The 20,982-nt window shown below is 30.3% G+C and overlaps 2 protein-coding genes and 1 long non-coding RNA gene across 4 annotated transcripts; 2 read left to right on the plus strand and 1 right to left on the minus strand.

Moving 5' to 3' along the window:
• Positions 1 to 192: 192 nt before the first annotated feature.
• LOC100799568 (cyclic phosphodiesterase) lies at positions 193 to 1,172 on the plus strand. The gene is made up of 2 exons (XM_003524933.5): positions 193 to 697; positions 787 to 1,172. Exons 1-2 carry the CDS (start codon positions 361 to 363, stop codon positions 990 to 992), a joined length of 543 nt encoding a protein of 180 aa, XP_003524981.1. The 5' UTR covers positions 193 to 360; the 3' UTR covers positions 993 to 1,172.
• Positions 1,173 to 12,563: 11,391 nt separating this feature from the next.
• On the plus strand, positions 12,564 to 20,828 carry LOC100800107 (floral homeotic protein AGAMOUS). Of its 2 annotated transcripts, XM_006580120.3 has the most exons (9): positions 12,564 to 12,870; positions 13,436 to 13,674; positions 17,843 to 17,927; positions 18,092 to 18,153; positions 18,284 to 18,383; positions 18,513 to 18,554; positions 19,470 to 19,511; positions 19,626 to 19,792; positions 20,514 to 20,828. In XM_006580120.3, exons 2-9 carry the CDS (start codon positions 13,445 to 13,447, stop codon positions 20,515 to 20,517), a joined length of 732 nt encoding a protein of 243 aa, XP_006580183.1. In that variant the 5' UTR covers positions 12,564 to 12,870; positions 13,436 to 13,444; the 3' UTR covers positions 20,518 to 20,828. The 2 variants fall into 2 exon arrangements, with proteins under 2 accessions (XP_006580183.1, XP_006580186.1); XM_006580123.4 differs by lacking the exons at positions 12,564 to 12,870; positions 13,436 to 13,674 and adding an exon at positions 13,749 to 15,584.
• On the minus strand, positions 17,812 to 19,788 carry LOC121174901 (uncharacterized). Its single transcript, XR_005891541.1, has 2 exons — positions 19,650 to 19,788; positions 17,812 to 18,136 (listed from the first exon to the last, which is right to left on the minus strand). It is a non-coding gene; the product is annotated as an uncharacterized lncRNA (long non-coding RNA).
• Positions 20,829 to 20,982: the final 154 nt, after the last annotated feature.

Genomic DNA, 20,982 nt, shown 5'->3' on the forward strand with positions numbered 1-20,982 from the left:
ACATATTTTTTTCATTATTGTATCCCCTGTATTATTCTTGCTTGCAATTAGCACATTTTTTACTAATTTTTATAATTAAAGATTTAACTCTTATTATAACTCACCAATTTTGAATGTTCAGCATAATTTATCCGACTAATTAACAAGAGACATAATTTATCCATACTCTTATTATAAACTCTCTCTCACATTATTCTTGATTATGATGATGGTATATTGATTTCTAAAGTGAGTGGGAGAGAATAGAGTATATACTGGGAATATGCCTTATGGCACATTACATGGTTGGATCCAAGCATAACTAACCAAGACAGTCGATTCCAAATCCTAATCAATCTGGTTCCAGTTTGAGTTGCGATTATGGCAAACCAGGCAGTGTATTCGGTGTGGGCGATTCCACCGGAAGACGTGGGCGCCAGATGCGCTAACCTCATGACCGCCCTCCGATCCGAGTTCGGCGGGCCCCACTTCCACCCCCACATCACCGTCGTCGGAGCCATCAAACTCACCCCGGAAGACGCCGTGACCAAGCTCCGATCGGCGTGCCAAGCCCTGAGGCCCTTCCACGTCACCGTGGACCGCGTGGCCGCCGGCAGCTTCTTCTACCAGTGCGTGTATCTCCTCCTCCGCCCCGACCCTCACCTCCTCGAAACCAGCGCACACTGCTGCACCCACTTCGGTTACACCAATTCCACTCGTAATTGCCTTTCTCTTTCTCTAATTAATTATTCTTCGTTTTCGAAAGAAACTTTAATTCGCGAATGTTGATGATTGATTCCTTTGCAGCTTACATGCCACACTTGAGTCTTCTATACGGAGATTTGAGCGATGAAGAGAAGCGGAAGGCGCAAGAGAGGGCTAATGCTATCGATGACACGCTCGGTGGCTTGACCTTTCAGATTACGCGCCTTGCCTTATACAAAACGGACACTGAAGACAAAACGCTCAAATCTTGGGAGAAAATTGCTGAATGCACTCTCACTCCAAATTAGTAACTTCTTAACTTCAATATTAGCAAAATCCACAACTCTGATTAAGTTTTTGGTTTTCTACACTCTCTAGCTGTCTTCTTAGTCTTTCTGAGTGCTACTGCTATGTGCTTACTGCTTACCAATTTCCAAACTCTATATATAATAATGTCAAATAATAAGGCACTAGTACTTCTTGTTGTTTCTTCTTTTTTAAGGCCCATAATTATGAAGGCATTATTAATCTGCATAAGTTTTGCTGTTGGTAAGAGATTGTTAGACACCCTTGGAATGTAGACATCAACATAGAGATAGGAAAAGAGAAGAGATGAGTAATTGATATGATTAGTGATGTGATTTGATAAGAAGTAATAAAGGGTAGTGCCAGTTGAGTATTTGCAAATTTTGAGCGTCCAAATATCATGACTCTTTTGTTGTAACATTATTGACAATTAGAATTAGGGCAGTTACATACATACAGTAAGTTTTGTTGCAGCAAGAGAAATGCTTGCAACAAAATCTCTCGTACTCTATTTTCAACCTAGTATTTTCTATAGGGTCAAATTCATGTAAGTCTCATTAAATATATACATCTCATTTGGTAGGTCTCATCCTCAAGCTAATCATACTTGAGTGAACTTTAACTAACAAGAGAAAGTATGCTACTAGTATACACTAAGTTATAACAATATGCATGCATACTGCAGCTCTGTACAGTTGTGTAATCAAATATTGTGATACTAGTTTGATTGTATATATGCCAAGAGCCTTAATACAAGTAGCAACACTAGGTCTCTTTAGGTATTGCTTCATGCACCAAAGCCGCTTTTGCTTCACTAGAGCTTCTTTATCCTTAAAATACCCCAAGGAGGGCAGGGCTAATAGAAGAGTAAAAGGTTTCCATGAGATATATCTGTTTGAAAAAAAAATAAACAAAACTATTAGACCTGTATTATACCAAAAATCTCCGTTGTGGAAGGTGGTAGTATGGATTAGATAAAGATAATGTCACAGCGGAACAGAGCAGTTGCAATGATGTTGGATGGGGCAAAGCTCCATGTGGTTCAATCTGGTTTATGGTTCATCATGGCATGATTTTAGTTAAATTAATCAATTCCTAAAATAAACTAACTAGTCCATTAAAACCAGGTTTCCTTGAATAAGAACTGTAACTGTACACTGTTTCTTATGCACGAGCCGAAGCACAAAAAAAAAAGCAGTTAATCTCAAAGAACAATGATATATGAATATATTCTTTTTAAGTACTTAATCAACACCCATCATATTTTTTTTTTTATCTCTTTTCTCGTATCACATCATATAACTTATAACACTTTTATATATATTTTGTTCTCTTTTTTTCTCTCTCACCAATTCATGTTTCTGTTTTGTTTATGTATCTATCGAGTTGTAAATAAAACCAATCTTCTATAAAGTTTAAACTAGTTTGACATAAAAATATTTTTTAGATATTTCTTCCTTTTTCTTTTTATGAACAAAATAATTCTCTTATGACCAATTAATTTAAATATCAACAGAACCTTCAAATTTCAATTCGTCAATGACGTGGGGTGTGGCAGTGTGGCACGTTACTTGAACTGTCATTATTGTGATGATTAACACAATCGATAATTTCGTTATCCCAACATCTTTCATATAAAAAAAATGACAACATGATGATTAATAACTGCGGCTACCGTAATTTAAACTCTTTATTGATTAACTACTAAACTAAGCCCAAATGCCCAATCACTGAAACCAACATTGATGACTTATGTAGACCTAAAGCAGCAAAGTTAGCAAACGGACAATAAGAAGAAGGGAATAAATGGTTAAACAGATCAAACTTTGTTATATTAGTAGCACAATTTTCCATATCACCAAAAAAAAAAGTAGTACAATTTTCCAATTAAAATCAATATTTCATCTGGTTTCACGCTTTTGGTTACTAGATGAAATTAGCAATTACTAAGATGATATAATAATTTTGATTGGAGAACCACTATAATAATACTTAATGGGTACTATTACTACTGTTAAAATTTGTACTAATTAATCAATTCTACCGTATGAACTATAATTGCGGAGTGTTGGTGGTACTTTCTCGGCTTATTTACACAAATGGGTAAATTAAAAAAAAAAAAAATACAACAATCGGTGGATTTTGAAAATATTATGAATATGGATAAGTGGTATTTTAAAATACGACTTCATATAAAAAAACGTGTTTGAAAACATCATTTTAGAAAGTCAATCTTTTTTTTTATAAAAAATACTAAAATCATGTTTTAAAATCCGACTTCAAGTATTATTTAAAAAAAATATGAACATGAAAATCCCGACTTTAGCCTTTTGTTTTTTTTTTTTAAATATTGAATTCGTTTGTTAAATCATGACTATAATTTTTTTTTATTTGAAATATGAAAGTGGCGTTTATTTTTTATGCAATAGGTATTAGTGTTGTCTATGAAATATATTGTACGTATAATTGTATATATTTTTATTATTTTATAAATGTGATAATTATTTAATGAGTACTTTTTTAATTTGTTGAAATATTAATTATTTTTAAAATGGTAATAATATAAAAAATAGAAAATTAGTCATAGAAATGTAATAAAAATTAACATGAAATATATTATAAATACATGAAAAATAAAATTATTTGTAAGAGGATATTTCACATATTGGTCTTTCCATAAGTTAATGTTGACTTAATATTTCAAATAATTTTTTTTTTAAAAAAAGATTAAAGTTGTGATTTAAAATAAAATTTCAATATTTTTTTTTAAAAAAAGACTAAAGTTATTATTGTAATCACAACTTCATAATTTATTTTAAAAAAAATAATTCTTGAAATCATGTTTTGAAACACGATTCAAGTATTTTTTTAATTTGACTTTTTAAAATTATGTTTTAAAATATGATTTTCTTTATATATAGTCATGTTTTAGAATATAATTTACTTATACTTATAATATTTTCAAAATCTATTTTTTTATAAAAAAAAATTACCCATTTATGTAAAAAAAGCCTGCTTTCTCGGTGTCCATGGACCATGGCTAATATATAGGTAACATGTACTTGCTACGTAACAGCCTTTAAATGCTTGTTTAACATGTTTGCCAATAGGTGTGGATAGGTGTTCTGTGCCACAATGAGTGATGAGGCACAATCCATGAATAGACCAAACTGTACCCACTAGACAATTTCACTTGCTATGTCCAATCAAGTGAAATATGTGGGAGTTGCATGCGTAGTTGGGACGTGGATGGATGGTAAACTCAGGTTGGGATAAGCTATACCTTCTGTAAAAAGAATTAAATCAAATAGCCAAGATCAAATCAACTATTGTTAGAAATGACTCTATATGTCATATCACTCGATTTTAGCACACAAAATTATTGTTAGAAATGACTCCATTTGTCAAATCAAATAGCCAAGATCAAATCAACTATTGTTAGAAAGGACTCCATTTGTCAAACATTGAATAAAATTAGAATGAAACAATCCACCCTAATCAACGTTGAGGAATTAACGCTGTGTTCGATTTGCAAGACAGAAATAAGGGACAAACAACGGTAATGGGGACCGAGTTTGGTTGGCATGATTTTGGAGAGAGTAAAGTTATAATTTGTGGGATTCATAGCTTAAAATGTCCGTCTTTGGAATAGGGGTAGCACTAAGTGGGAGTTTAAAGTTGTTGGTAAAAAGATAATAGTAACCTTAAAAAATCAATTGTTTAGGGGAAAAAAATCGATTTTCTTTGATTATCATACCTATAGGGGACAAAAGGGATTATCTGACCCAATACGGGCCGGTCGGATTCGAGATATGGATTATAATGGGTCGGATAAAAATAAGTTTGGATTTATCTGACCCAATACTCAGACTTTTAATAGATTTTGTGGATTTAGCCCACATTGAATCATGATTGGTTAGAACAAAAAATCTCCATTTAATTTGAATTAAAAAATTTAAACTCAAAGTTCAATGTTTCATCATCGGATGGATTTGGATTGATTGGACTAGCTCAATCCATTTTTGTCACCTTTACTCAGGCCGAATAACATAAACACCCAATAATATTATTGTGTCAGGTTTAATTCTCTCTTTCTCATATGTACTAAACACCTTTACAATATTATTTACTCTATTTCTCACATATTTTTCTTAAACCAGACCATCAAACATATCTCTTCATTTCTCTTTTTTTTTTTTTAAATTATCTCTTCAATTTTTATCTATTATAGTTTTCTCTTCTAAACCAAATACAGCTTAGGAGATGAAATTGTCTTGTAAACCATTACAGTACTTTTTGGCACATAGATAATCAACTTGAAATTATCTAATAACATTTATGTCTAGCATAAAAAACATTCATATTTGTTTATATGAAACAAATATACATTCTTGAAAACAAGGTTTGATTTATTTTAGATTTTAACAACAAACGATGCTGTTGCTCATAAAGAAGAAGAAAATTGTTAATTTTATGAGATTTTTTAAAATTTTTTTGAGAATTTAAATATGGATAATAATTTTCATTCTGCATACGCTTATCAAGGTATGTTAAAATAGAAAACTAAAATTTGAGCATGCATATAAAATAAAGTATGAAACAAAAAAAATGAAAATACATATTTAAATTTTAATTGAAATAAATTGAAACTGTAATATCTAATCACAACTTATCCTATAATTAAGAATTATTAATTTTTATAATAACCACTATAAAAGTCTTACTTAAAAATAAGTTTTAATTAGTTAACGGTGTATTATAATTAAATTATTTAAAATTTTAAATATGTATAATAATTTCCGTTGTGTAAAAACTTGTCAAAAATATGTTTACTATTTTATACATTAACAACAATATGAGGATTGAATCCTCATCTATTTATCCTAACCCTGGTCACTAACCCAGTGGATTACTTTACTTATGAAAGTATGTTAAAGATAAAAAAAAAAAAAAACTAAAATTTGATTTTACATAGATCATGCAAATAATATCAGTATAATAAACAAGGGTGAGCTACATTGCTTGTCAGCAAACAAGAAACAGCAGAAGAAGGAGTTGAGGAGATGAATTAAATCAGGTTGTCACATTGACATGGCAGTTGCCTTCAACTTTTGGGTCACCGCATAGAGGTACAATGTGCTGTCAATGACAATGACGACGAAAGATGTCCTACAGTATAACTAATACAAATTCCAAGATTAAACATATATATTTAAGGAGAGGTTTAATATGGTAGTCATTGTAAATATTAGTAGAAAGATAGAACCTTCACAAAGGACTAAAAAGAATAAAACCGCGTTGTTCATGATTGTCAGTTTGTTAGAAAAGCTAATACGATACTTGGAATTAAGAATGAGAATTGTTTGAAGCCCTTGTATGTAGAATACCCAAAATGGAAAATTTGGAACATATTGCATTAAATATGTGTAGAAGTTAAAGGAAATTATACTTGGAACAGGAACACGCCTATTTTCATTTTCTATCTTCTTTTTCCAATCGTATTTGTAATTAAAAAAAAAAAAAACACCTTATTTTTCTTTTGTTCCCTATTTTTAAAACCTTATATAATTGTTTCTTATAATTTATTTTTAAAAAAATTGTAATTAATTATGTTATTGGTATAAATCAAAACTACTTATTTAGAATTCAAACTGGAGAGTTTTGATTATGTTGAATAATTCAGGTTTGTTAATTTACACGCTTAATTGATAGTATGTTACTATTTATAAAAAAAAATGAAGCATATTTAGAACTCTACAATTTTTAATTGACTAGTGTTTAAACTCAAGTTAACGTACACATGAAATAGGACAGAAAAAACATATTTTTACTTAATGTATTTTTTATTGGCAAAGTTTCAAAAGGTTTATTTCACAATTGTGAATAGTATTAAATAAAATATAACTTAAAAGAAAATTTTAAAAAAATAGAGAATATAAAAATTTAGAGAGAATAATAATTGTGTATATATTTTTAATAGGAATAGTCTATTTATATGTACAAAATATAATTGAGAAAATTAAAAAAGATAAATATAAATAAATTAAAGAAAGATTATAAAAGATAATGAAATATATGAATAGATAGATTATTCATAACATTTTCTCTTGAATGTCCATTATCTAAGAATGCGTCTAGTTAAAATCTTATTAGAAAAAATCTTGTAGAATAAAAAATTAGTAAAGGAAAAAGAATATATCATTTTATAATTAATCACCTACCTCATTAAAAGTCTTGTCAGAAAAATCCAACAAGACAAAACACATATTTATTTCTCTGCCTTATGTAGACAATCTTCTCTAAAATAATGAAATACAATCTTGTGAGTCAATTGTTCAAAAAAATTCATTGGTAATGACTTTGTAAAGAAATCTTTTAGATTCTTACGCAAACAAACTTGTTAAACATTTATGTCATCATTGTTTTGGAGATCATAGGTGAAAAAAAAAACTTTGGTGAAATATGTTTTATTCTATCTCTTTTAATGTATCATTCTTTCAATCAAGCAATATATATAATATTGTCTTGATATGTGATCATCAATGCTATTTTTCCTCATGTTGAGCTAAAACTTCTGCGTAATTAGTTGATGTGCCTATTTTGGCTTATTTCACATATTGTCATGGAATTATTGTATCACTTAATATAAACTTATGATATATCATTATATGAGGATCTAACTAATAACCTCTAAAATAACGAAGTACATGCTTAAATATCTTCGTATTAGTGAAGAATTATATTTTGCTAGTGAATTAGTAATAAATGATATATTAAGTCGTATATGCATAATAAGATACATTAGTGTTTCAATAACACTAAGACATGGTACTTCATGATCAAGTACTTTTTCATTTTTTTCTCAAGATCTAGAAGGATCTTAGTTTACATGTAAAGACCTTCAATCATTGGAATGTACAATGAATATGATTTTTCTTATAAAATTTTTTAAGCAGCTCTACTATATAAGTTTCTTGGTGCACAAAAAATTTATTTTTTAAATATTCAATTTTCCAAATAGAACTTTGTGCTTCCTAAGTCCTTCATCTCAAATTATTTCTTTAATCAATCTATAGCTTTTGAAAGCTCTTCAAAAGTTCCGATAATATTTATGTCATCTACATAAATAACAATTATGAAAATTCTATTTTCAAATTTTCGTGAAAATACATAGCAAATACTCACTAAGTTGATTATACCTTGCATGACTTGATATGGATTGCAGGTTTAACATCTTCAAGTGTATAACCAACCAGTCAAAAAATATAATAAATTTTATATCTTCAAGTATATGGACTACAAGTCCAAAAATCTAACTAGTTTTGTGTCTTCAAGTATATGGACTATTGTTAATTGCTATTCATGAGTAGTTTTATATTGAATATTTGCAAGGAAATAGCGTGTTACCTCCAATTTATGATTCTTTTTGTAGGAATTATACATATTTTTCTGTTTAGTGTGATTTTATAGAGTAAATACTCCCATTTTGTGAATTAATGTTGAATCCAACTCAATTTCAGGCCAAAGAAGAGAAAGTTCAAGTAGCTGATGACTCGCTCAGCGAGGCGAATCCACTCAGCGAGTGACATCCACTAAGTGAGGCTTACACCTCACTTAGCGGGTTGGGAAATCCTAGAAGAGGATCAGTCATAGATGTGCTTGCCCAGCGCGCAGCCAGCCCGTCCAACGAGGTCGTTGTCTCTTCTCGCGCTTAGTGCGCCTAATCTCGCTAAGTCAAAATTCACTTACTCTTGCTTAGCGAGCCTTCGAAAGCTGATTTAAAACACTGAATTTGGCAGAAATAAAGAAGAGTCTTTTTGATAGAGTTAGAGAGAACACCAGAGGAAGCTGAGAAGATAAAAGGAAGGCAGCTGAAAGAGCTTAGGGTAGAATGAGTGAAGTCTAGGATTTAGAGGTTGTAGGAGACATCCTCAACCATCCTTTGTCCTTTTCTTTCACCCAAAATTATTCCTTCCTTGTATTGAGAGATTGCATTACTTGTAATGGAAGACTAAGCCTCTTGGTTGGGGAGTTCTGCTGATCCTTGATGTAAAACTCTTTTACTATTTATTTAATGTTATTTTTATGTGTTCATTGCTTCTATTTATGCTTATTTTACATGCTTGTGGCTTGACCATCCATTTGTATGTATAGTTAGGATTTTTAGCATTGGAAAATGCTTTAAAGCCTTAGAACTTGGTAGAGCAAGCTAGAAATCTGTATGTTTAGGAATGAAGTGCGGTGATCTAGTTCATATTATGTTGTAGACTTAATGCAACTCTTTTAGACTAAGTTTGTTGAGGGATCAATGATGAAGTTTAAAGAGAGTTAGACTCATTCACTAGAGGGATCTTGGTTTGAGTAGTTTCTCAGTATAAGAACACTAGGATAACGTTAAATAGAGAAAAATACACATTAACATCAAGAGAAATTCAGTAGAACGACCCAACGCTTTTTATTTTATAGTTTTCACTTCCAAAATTCTAGATATTTAGTTTATATTCCAATAGACTTTAGTAAAGAATTCAACTTGATATTTGCTTTGCTTTGAATCCATACAAATGTTTGCATACTGAATGTACAATGTCTAAGTGAAACAAATTCCCTGAGGATACAATAGTTGGTCTTATCGTTTTATACTATTTGTGCGAATCGGTACACTTGTCGATACACGAACAACTATATGTCCAAAATTTCATTTTCGGGTGAATAGACTATATGTCCAAAAACATAATCGTCTTTTACATCTTCAAGTGTATATACTATACGTCTAACAATCATTCGCTTTGGGAAACAAGTATACTTTTGCCTCAATTGGCTATTTCTATTTTGGCCAATAATTTCTTTGTCTACAATCCTTGTAAACTTACTCTTAATCCTCATTATTATTATGATCATTTATTACATTTAACACTATATTATATGCAAATACATTGCCAATGTTAGCTTTATTTTGGTTCTATCATATTCTATTCATGACATAATATGATATCTCTTTATTTTAACTAATTCCAAATACCTGAGTTCTTCCATAACTAAAATATATAATTATGTTAGAGAAATCATTCAGCATTCTCATAACCTCAATTTGATCATCTTACTTTTAACTCATTTCCTTAATTGAAGATGTTTATCTTTGGAATCAACGTGTCTAGCTCGCTTCATGTGTTTCTAAGACCTATTTTGCTATATTGTCCAACAGAGACATCAAATTTTATTGGAGCATTAATCGTTGATACATATGATTTAGCCACTTATTTTGACTAAACATGTAAATGAATTATCTTTTGAACTTTCAGTTCACAAATTGTTTTGTACGAAGATCAAGATAATGATAATTCATTCCAACTAATTTCCTTTTTCCAACTGCTTGCTATCTCCCCCTTATGTTGGAAAAATTAATTCAAAATAACAATTGACAAATTGAGTCATAAATAAATCTATTGTTGTTGATTTAGCATATCGAGATTCATACCCAACATAAATAAATTTATTGTTGATGATTTATCTTTTTTACAAGTATATAAGAAAAACTTCAAATATTTTTAAGTTATTTTCTTTGATATTGCTACAACAAGAGCCTATTATATGCATGAAAATAGATAACTTTTCTTTTTAACATAATATCATTGATAATTTTTTTTGACACAATATTCATCAACTAGTGATTATGAATATTGCATATTTATACTCACAATACAACATATAGGTTTTTTTATGCGTCCATACACATGATATATAACATGTAAAAATATTCACCCACAAGGATAATACTAATCAATATAAATATGACAATAAGTATCATAAATAATTATCTTTATTTCCCATTTTCAAATTATTAGTTAATATGTAAATAATTATTTAGATTGCATATACCCAAGAATCATATATAATATTCTAATAATATTTAACAAATGTAATTACCTAAATCAAAACATATATTAACAAATAAAATATTAATAATAACATATTACAATATCTTACGAGATTTAGATACACATATAAAAATACTATAAGCAAGACTAATCATGTTAGGATATTACAAAAAAATTGGGATAAATTGTTATACACAAATTGAGATTTTAATAAACGGTAAAATGTCACATTCTTCAAGAATGAAAATTTCCTCTTTTTTTTATTGCATTATTTTCCCACTTCTAGCGAGAAAGCATCAATATTTTCTATTCTTGTTCTTCAAGAATGAATTTTTTTTTCCTTTTTTACTTTTTGTATTGTTTTCTCATTTCTGGTGAAAGAAAAAAAATCTTCAATTTTTTTTCTTTGATAAGGTCTTAAGGATCTCTTACAAAAATATTTTTAAAATTTCTTTATATAATAGTGTTTTCAAGACTTATTATGTCTAAATATAAATTTCACATTTATGTGAACAATATAACTATTCAAATTATAGTTATGAATAATATGAGTTGTAAGATAAGAATGGTGTTACCTTGAAATGTAAACTAAAAAGAATATGAGATTCTCTAGGGTAAGATCAAATTATAATAAAATCTATAGGCCTCAACAATTACAACATTATTTTCTCATTTCGGGTGAGAAAAATATCCTAAAAAATTCCTTCTTGATAGAGTCTCCAAGACTCTCAAATAATCAAATTCACAATTACCTAAATAGAACACAAATATTATACCAAATTCATAGTATGTATAACAAAATTAGAGAGAGAGAAAATATGACCTTGAAATATGAGTCTAAAAGAACAATTTTCTTGAATCCATTTCCTTACAAGTTGCAATATCAATTGTCAATGACCCATGGAAGAAAGATAAAGACAATCATACAAATAACATGTTAAATAAAATGTAATTTGAATCAAAGAAAAATAAAGAAGAAGTGAATACAAGAGTTTAGAAAAAATGAAAAATATATATATGCTTTCCAATAGGAGTAGTTTATTTATAGGCGCAAAACATAATTGAAATTTTTTACATAAGATAAATATAAATAAGAAATGATTATAAAAGATAATGAAAAATATGAGCAATCACAAATAAATTATTCATAACAAATAGTTTTTATTTTACTTTTTTTTTATAAAAAAATTCATTTGACATTGTGAATAAAACTTTTATACTTAGTAAACTAACACGCTAGATATCAATTAACAACATATTATATTATTCTTTACTTTAAATTTTTTAAAAAATTAAACTGAATTTTAAGAGAGAGAAAACAATGTTTACACAACATACTCATTAGTTATGGACAAGGTTAAGATTTTAAAAACGGTCTGCAACAACAATTACAATGGCAACATCATGAGTCATATTTGTTCACAATTTTCACAATATCAAGAAATAATGGCCACAAAACAACCACCACAATTTAAAATCTCACACAAGATACACGAGATCGAGAAAAGAGGTTCCACTGACTGAATCATATCATGGAATATCTCTTGTTCTAAGTTTCCAACTTCGCTCCACGTCCCTTTCACCCCATTAATAATTGTTTCCAGATCTCTCTCTCATGCCCTACTTCCCTCACTAGCTAGTGAATGAATTTCTTAAAAATAAAAAAAATGTCAACAAAATTCAATTAATTTGATTCACCTCAAGTGATTCAATAAATAAAAACAAAAGAAACAAAGAAAAGTGAATAAAATATACACAGATGCAGATGAGTGTGTGTATACACACACACACTTTGTTTCATATATGCATAAACCATTATGGAAGAAAGGCTGTTTTTCACTTTATAAATACCCATTTTTGGGCACTTTGCTTTCATTTTCTGATATCTCCTGCCTGATCTGCTGAGTGGACAAAAGTGAGAAAAATATATACACACTATTCTTCTAAGGGCTGGAACTTGCTCTCCTGTCCTGAATATAACTTCTCCGCTTTGTTTGCTCACCAGGTTTGTTGAGCAAAATACTGAAACATCATCTAAAATGTCTTCTCAATGGTTCACCTCTTTTTGGAGTAAATATTTCCCTTGAATCCAAGATTTTGCAACACATGAACTAGATTGCAAACTAGCTATTACAAGCAAATGAAACTTTTTGAAGCTAAATATATATAAATAGCTAATGATTTAAATGTTGGATAAGTTCTTGAGGGGTGAAGAGGGTGTTCCAAGCTTTCATTTTCTTCTACATTTCTTTTCAGATTTTTCCCTAACCTGACAAAATAACTGAAAAATCAAAATTTACTAATATGTTTTGTCAAGATATACTTTTTTTTTTGTGTGTGTGTTTATATGAGGACAATAAAATGATATGATCTTTTACATGATTCAGCTTGATTAAGTCCTTGAGGGGTATTCCAAGCTTCCATTTCCTCTTCTTTCCTTTTCAGATTCTTCACCTGACAAAAATAGCTGAAAGATAAAAATTTACTTATGTGTTTTTGTCAATATATACTTTGTGCGTGTTTGTGTTTATGAGGACAATAAAATGATGTGATCTTTTTACTTGATTCAGCTTGAAAACATGGCTCTTCCAAACCAATCCATGTCATCAGAGTCTCCCCAGAGAAAGATGGGAAGGGGGAAGATTGAGATCAAGAGGATTGAGAACACCACCAGTCGACAAGTTACCTTCTGCAAGCGCAGAAATGGTTTGCTCAAGAAGGCATATGAGTTATCTGTGCTTTGTGATGCAGAGGTTGCTCTAATTGTCTTTTCAAACCGTGGCCGCCTCTATGAATACGCTAATAACAGGTACACGCTTTTCTTCAATCTCTTCATAAATATTTTTCAAGCTTTCTGTGTTCTTCCCAATTTTTCGTTTCATTCTTTTCCTCTGTTTGTTTTTCAGTTTTTTCCATGTTATAAATATTGTTCATGCTGCTTCTTTTGGGAAAATTGAATTTATATAATTTTGCTGGTGCAAAAAAATCTTCTGAAGGAGTTAAGCTCAAAGAGCCTAATCACTTTTGTGATGCAGTTAGAATATGGAGTTAATTTTTCCTCTTTTTCTTTGTCTGTTTTCTGTAATCACGGTTCCCTTGTCTTTTTTTTTTTTTTGTCTTTAACACTCATCAAGAATTGTTTCTTCTATTTTGGCCTTTTTCCTTCTATGAGCTTTTAAGCTCATTCTCCGTTTTTTTTTCTTCTTCTGTTTATGACAATTATTTTCTTAGTTCTTGATTTGGTGGGCACACAGATCTGGTGTACCAGATAGACATAGAAGCACTATGGTTGTTAACTAGTAGCAAGAGGAAAGGATTTGGGGATGTTATGAAGGTCTGTGAGATCAGCCAATCCCTAGAACTCATAAACTTTCTGTTTCCTTTTTCCTCTTTCCCTTCTCTCTCTTTCTTTACTCATCTAAAAGCTAAAGCTGTAAGCTTTCCATTAGCTCAATTACCCTAGTAACAAAGCCAGTTGATTAGACAAAAAAGAAAAAAAATCAAGTACACTTTCAACAAATTGTCAATGACTCAATGAGTTAAACGGAATAAAGAAACGAGTAAAAAAAATAAAACGGCTTTTTGTAATCCATCACAACAAAATCTTCTCAGAAACATTGACATTTGACACCCACTTGCAAGATCTCGTAATGGGTTAAAAATAACCCTAGAAATTAGGGTTTTATTAGGGACTAATACATGAGCTGAGCATAGCTAATTAGTCAAGGGAGAAGAAAAAAGAAAGAAAGAAACCGTTTTCTCTTCTCAGCATGACCAGAAAATAGTCAAATTTAATCTCTTAATATTTATTGCTCGTTGATTTTCCCCATTTTAGGCAATGGAGTTTGGTAACTATGGTTAGGGCTTTAAGGAAAATAAAGGGTGACTCTAGACTAGGATTTTCTTTTTTGTCTTGGTTGGAAGAATCTTTGAACACGTCACACGTGATTTTTCAGTTCTTGACTTTTGAAAGAGTTTAACCAAGTCATACTTGGAAGATGGAATTGGTATCTCTTTAACTCTTGGATCTGAACCCTAAAGTTGGATCTTCTACAACACCCCTCCTATGGGAAACTCTCTTCAGCATAGAGTAAAAAAATTCTTTTACATAGTTTGGAAAAACAGCAAAAGACAATGAAAGAGAGTCATGAAACAATGAGGGTCCAAAACGCTGCATCATCATAATTTCAATGGTAGCTTATGGAGTCTCTGCATTTGCTCAAGATCTTGAACTTTACATATTTGTGAAAGTTGTAGTCTGAGAAAGAAAAAGAAGGGTTTTTAAAGCTGAATGAGAGAGAGAGAGAGAGTGAGATAAATCGGGGAGCAGAGAGCCAGGCCAATGAGAGAGTTCTGAGCATTTTGGCTTCTTCCATGCAAAGGAAAGTGTACAACTACTGCTTTTGCTTGCTGATAATTTCCAGTAGCTGAAATGAACGGCTGTGATGTACACACACTTTTACACAGAAAAGACCATTTTTTTTAAACAATATATGGTATCAGATTCAGTAAATGTGACTTAAAAATCTTGCACGAAATTTAGTTGGTTGGAAATCGAGGTGGGCAATGAGGTGTGGTTGAGAGCATTATCCACTGTGAGATGCGTTTCCTTGAAGTGGCAGAGAAAAAAATAGGTCTAGAAATGGTTGAACCAATCATATTGTGGGAACCTGTGCCACCGTGGCAGCAGCAGCCAATCAGTGGCTCGAGGATATTAAGGTATCAATTCATTGCAATACTGAAAAGGTTTTCTTCTTTTCCTTTTTTTTTCATCCCTAATTTTCTATTATTATTATTAAAACTAAATCATTTTGTTATTTTAAGATTTTATTTTTATCACATCTAATCAGACTATGCCTCCAGTCGAGGTTTCTGAATAATGAGATCATGTTTATTACTTTTGTGAATTTAGTTGCGTTTGAGGTTCGGTTAACTGAACCAGTTGGATGATTTGACATTAATTTCAACCTTGGACAAGCTCTGTGGTTAACCCCAAATTAATATCGAACACAGTTGTTCCTTTTTAATTTCTTTTCTTTTTGTTTCTTTTTATTTACACAAACTAAGAAACCGAGTTAAATTGAAAGATTCGGATGAAGACGTTCTAGAGACTGAAATGTATCCCTTAGAGTTAGTGATAAAATGATAATACCTACTGATTTTAAAATTAGTTGTATGCATTTATAGAATTTAAAGTTATTAATCAGTTGTGAATTTTTAGAATTTACTAACTACATTTTTATTACTAGTTATTTCCACTTTATTATTCTATTACACTATAAACTGTAGAAGATATAAATCCAATTAATAAAGCTGACAGCTTCACGAAAGAGATAAAATAAACGAATAAAGGAATATAAATTCAAGAGGTGTGATATATATATATATATATATATATATATATATATATATATATATATATATATAATTCATCAATAAATTTTAGCTTATATTATAATTTTTCATTAATAATATTATCCAAGTAATTTATACACTCAAACCAAGAGATAAATGTAGTTAATTTGTCAATATTCCTCTTTCTCTTCAACCAATTTATACACTCAGATTTCCCAATTACTAATTACCCTCGAGAGGCTTAAGGATACAAGATAAAAAAAACCTGGATTGGGTTCATGCACTTTAGATGGTAAAGAGCACAAATCCTAATCATTCATATTAATAAATGATTTAGATTAACACACCTTAATTAAAATTGCCACATCAAATTTTTCTTTAATAAAATGAAACTTATTAAACTAAAATAGAAAATAAAAAGAATATTTTGCCTCGCTTCACGTAATCATCTTCATTGGTTACACAGAAGAACAAAATCCCCCAATACAATTGTTACAAAGTTGTTCTTCTTAATCTGCAGCTTTATCTTACAACTTCTTACTACACTTAATTGTAATTTTTTTTCTTCAAACCACTTATCCAGCAATGTAGAAGCCAATAACGGGAGAAGGAAAAAAAAATACATTTACCTCAGAGCCAAGTAGCAACCAGAAATTAGTAGCTATCAAGAAAAGAAATTAGTACAAGACTAAATAGTGGCCCCTCTGTCCAGAAGATGTTGTGTCCAGCATGACCTCATTGGTCGATGCAACTATTTTTTGTTTTTTTTTTTTCATTTTGTGATAAGCACGTATGGAATTAATTGAGAGAGAGGGGGAGAAAGAGAGAAATCACGTTGAAGACATGGAGTAAGAAAATTTCAGATAAAGCAAGATTTAGAATAACAATGCCGCAACAATTGATTTTAGGATTTTTGTTCTTTTGCATATCATGAAGATGATATGAAGCACACGATAATAGATTTTTCATTTTCTATTTTAATAAAAAAATCTATATGGCAATTTTAACTGAGGTGTATCAATCTAAATCATTTATTAATATGAATGGTCAGGATTTGTGCATTTAATCCTTAAAGTACATGTTGCACTTTAGAGGAGTCCAACCGGGTCTAGTCATATTGAAAGCTAGTGCACTGTTTGATTTAGTTAAGATTCACAAAAATCCTTTTACAATCAATTAAGTTGCAGGGGTTAATAATAATCACAAGGAACCTAAAGCCTTTAACATAACTATCCTAGTTAGGATGGTTACAAATTTTGTAAGACTAAGGCAGCCTAATTATTCGTTTATCATTCTGAACTTCTTTATTTTCCAAAAAAAATTGTTACTGGAGAAGGAGATTGAATGCTATACCGGAAATTTGGTCGTCAATCATGTTCTTTGACTTTTGGGTTATGAATATATAATCTTGTAACAGGACAACTTGTGAATGTATATAAGGTTTTTTTTATAACAAGGGTCATGCTCTTGCAGATTATTAGATTAAAAAAAAGTTATTTTCTGTGCTTATATAATGTTCTTTCACAATGATCAGAAAAAGTCTTTTATCACTTAGATGATGCCATTGTCATATCACGTAGCACAATGAATATAATTTGTAAATGATCCTACTGTTATTATAGCGTCAAAGCTTCAATTGAGAGGTACAAGAAAGCAAGTTCAGATTTATCTACTGGTGGACAATCTGCTTCTGAGGCTAATGCTCAGGTATTAATTCATTATTCCTTCTCTACATTTTTTTCAAGAGAAACTTTATTTGAAACTAATTAAACAATGATAGATGCATAAAATTAATATCATGCAGAAAAGGAATTTGATTGTAACAGCAATTAAGTATAAACTAACTTTTTAACCATGATTTCAAATCTCAGTTTTACCACCAAGAAGCTGCCAAACTGCGTGTACAAATCAGCAATCTGCAGAATCACAATAGGCAAGTTGCATTAGTAATTCATGTATTACGATCAGGACAAGAAAAATTTAACTACAATATTGAAAAAAAAAGCATATGAAGAGATCTCAAGTATTATTCCAATATTTGGTAAAAATGTTTTGAATCGCAGTCAAATGATGGGTGAGGGTTTGAGCACCATGAATGGCAAGGATCTCAAAAACCTAGAGACTAAATTAGAAAAAGGAATCAGCAGAATTCGTTCCAAGAAGGTATTTCTAGTAACAAGAAGTTTCTTTCTATGATTTTGAAAGAATAAAGTACGCAGATTTACTATGTTGATCTAATTTTGTCCTTTCTTCCTTTGTTTGCATGTGCTACTTCCCAAACACCTACATCAGAATGAGATGCTATTTGCAGAAATTGAGCACATGAAGAAGAGGGTAAATGCTTTCCTTGTATTCATGTTTTAATTTCTAAGGTCATTTTTTTTGCAATTATTATCTAAGTGGCTCCCATTACAATTTAATCAAGTTTCTTAAGTTTAGCCCCATGGTCTCTGGTTAAGATTTCACAAATATCAGTATTAGGGCTCTACAACTGTTTTTCATATTCTGTTTGTTTGTCAATTTCCCCTTGGTCAAATTTGGAGATTTCCAAAGATGGTAGTGAGGATATATAGATCATTCCATTGCATGAGTACTATTCATGATAGCTTGAGTAGCTCCTAGAGCCTAAAGATGAATCATCTTAAAAAGATGCAACTCAATGAGGCCTAAGACCCCCACTCAACAAGATCAAGAAAGAAAAATGAAAATTTGTAAGGATTGTGTATAAAATATAACTGTGAATTGTAGCTGCAAATGTTGTCACGAATAAATAAAACAGAATTTGATCACATAATTATTAATTTTTGAGTATGGAATTTTCTATTTATACACTTTATAATATTATAGGCTATAGATATATTTAGTTTAATTTATTTTATACTATTTCTAAGCAAACATTTTTCAGTATTTTCAAGTAGTTTTTCGTGAGAAAAAATAAAATTAATCGGAATGTTATTAAAACCCTCTAACTAAAAAAAAAACTTCACAATAAAATAGCAAATTTAAAGCAAATATGTGAGAGACTGACAACTAACCATATCACAACATTGTAGACGGTGTAAAGTTTGACAATTTGTATATGATGAAACTTTGGCTTAGACTATATGTTCATCCATATCCCGAAATAAATCTATATATAGATGCCTATAATTTTAATTTGCGTTTTTTTTTTTGGGAGAGGGGGTATACAAAATTTCTTCTACAATGGCTTTCAAAGTATATATAGTAACTAATATGTACATTTCACAGGAGATACACTTGAACAATGACAATCAGCTTCTTAGAGCAAAGGTTTGTCATTCTATCTATCATCAATCTACACTCACTCTCACTCACTCTCTCTTATATGTATGAAGTTTGTATTGTAGTTTCATTATCAATTTTCTTTTTTTTTTGAGTGTGTAGATAGCAGCAGGTGAGAGGAGTCACCATAATGTTAACGGGTTGTCTGGAAGCATAAGCTATGAATCGATGCAATCTCAGTTTGACTCCCGCGGCTTCTTCCAAGTAACTGGATTACAACCTAATAATAATCAGTATGCCGGACAAGACAACATGTCCCTTCAATTTGTGTAAGTTTCTCCCTTGCTAGGTTTCACATTCATTCTATTACTTGATATGTATTTGTTTTTAATTTCTTAATGCTTAAATCACTAGTTACTACCTATTAACAAATCTTATAAGAGTCATCATAGCTGAGTTCAATTTCTATACATAAAAAAACAAAAAAATTATTACAAATGAGTCTTTCAAGATACAAAGGGACAGGCTTGTGGACATAGTTGTTCTTCACACAAAAGAGTCAACTACAATTATGATTTCAGAAAATCCCAATAGTCATAACATGTCAATTAAAAAAGGTAATAATAGGAGAATTGAACCTCTAGTAAAGATGATTCGTAAAAGAAATTGGGATTTATATAAATGAAGAAAAAAAAACATATGGCTAATGAATTGCTTTAGTTGGCTTTAAATAAATGTTTTCTCAACATAAATTGAAATTCAGTTTCAATAATAGCTTGAGTTAGTATACCCGCACCATGACTTGATTTCGTAAAACAAAGAGAAGGGATAATGGGAAGTGAATGAGTAAACAAGTCCTAATATAAAATACAAAATATATACAGATCCGAACTAATTTGCATTGCAAAAGTTATGTTTTAATATTCAAGTTATTTTGTCCGTTGACAGGCATATTTGTGTGTCCCATGGAGACTTGACTCACTGTTTATTTGGAATTAATGAACAAACATAAATCTAATGCTTGTTCTTTTATCTTGTACTCTTGTGCAGTTGAAGAGTTTAAGCTTAAGAAGGAGAAAGACTTAGATTTCCTATTGTTTGTATTTGACATCTAGAATGATATATAGGAATGCTAAAGCCTATGAAGTATGCAGAATTCAATGGAGGGAATTCATTTAAGTATTCCCCTCAGTACTATGTTATGGACTATTTAGTATGCATACAGGTACTCTGAGTACAGAGATTGCACCCTGCCATATTTTGTCAACTTTTGTTTACTTTCCCTATTTCTCCTGTAAGATAGGCTTCTATATATGTCTATTAATTTCATACTTCACTTACTATGAATTCAAGGTCCTACTCATACATGCAACTGTTCTTGAGTATGATTTTTTCTCGGGGGATCATTGTTATTGGTGCAAAGTATTCCCATCTTTTTTAGTATGATTAATTTAAGATTTAAATACATTTTAGTCTTTAGTTTAGTATTTTTTATTTTTTATCCTTTCAAACTTCTTTT

Source organism: Glycine max, chromosome 5, assembly GCF_000004515.6.
Source record: "Glycine max cultivar Williams 82 chromosome 5, Glycine_max_v4.0, whole genome shotgun sequence".
NCBI classification, from domain to species: Eukaryota; Viridiplantae; Streptophyta; class Magnoliopsida; order Fabales; family Fabaceae; genus Glycine; species Glycine max.

What these genes read in the sequence shown, in the direction of transcription:
- LOC100800107 (XM_006580120.3), top strand. Translation starts at nt 13,445, where the DNA reads ATGGCTCTTCCAAACCAATCCATGTCATCAGAGTCTCCCCAGAGAAAG. An exon ending in CTTCTGAGGCTAATGCTCAG is followed by an intron (nt 17,928 to 18,091) that starts GTATTAATTCAT and finishes TTCAAATCTCAG; the next exon opens with TTTTACCACCAAGAAGCTGC. An exon ending in ATCAGCTTCTTAGAGCAAAG is followed by an intron (nt 19,512 to 19,625) that starts GTTTGTCATTCT and finishes TTGAGTGTGTAG; the next exon opens with ATAGCAGCAGGTGAGAGGAG.
- LOC100799568 (XM_003524933.5), top strand. Translation starts at nt 361, where the DNA reads ATGGCAAACCAGGCAGTGTATTCGGTGTGGGCGATTCCACCGGAAGAC. An exon ending in CGGTTACACCAATTCCACTC is followed by an intron (nt 698 to 786) that starts GTAATTGCCTTT and finishes ATTCCTTTGCAG; the next exon opens with CTTACATGCCACACTTGAGT.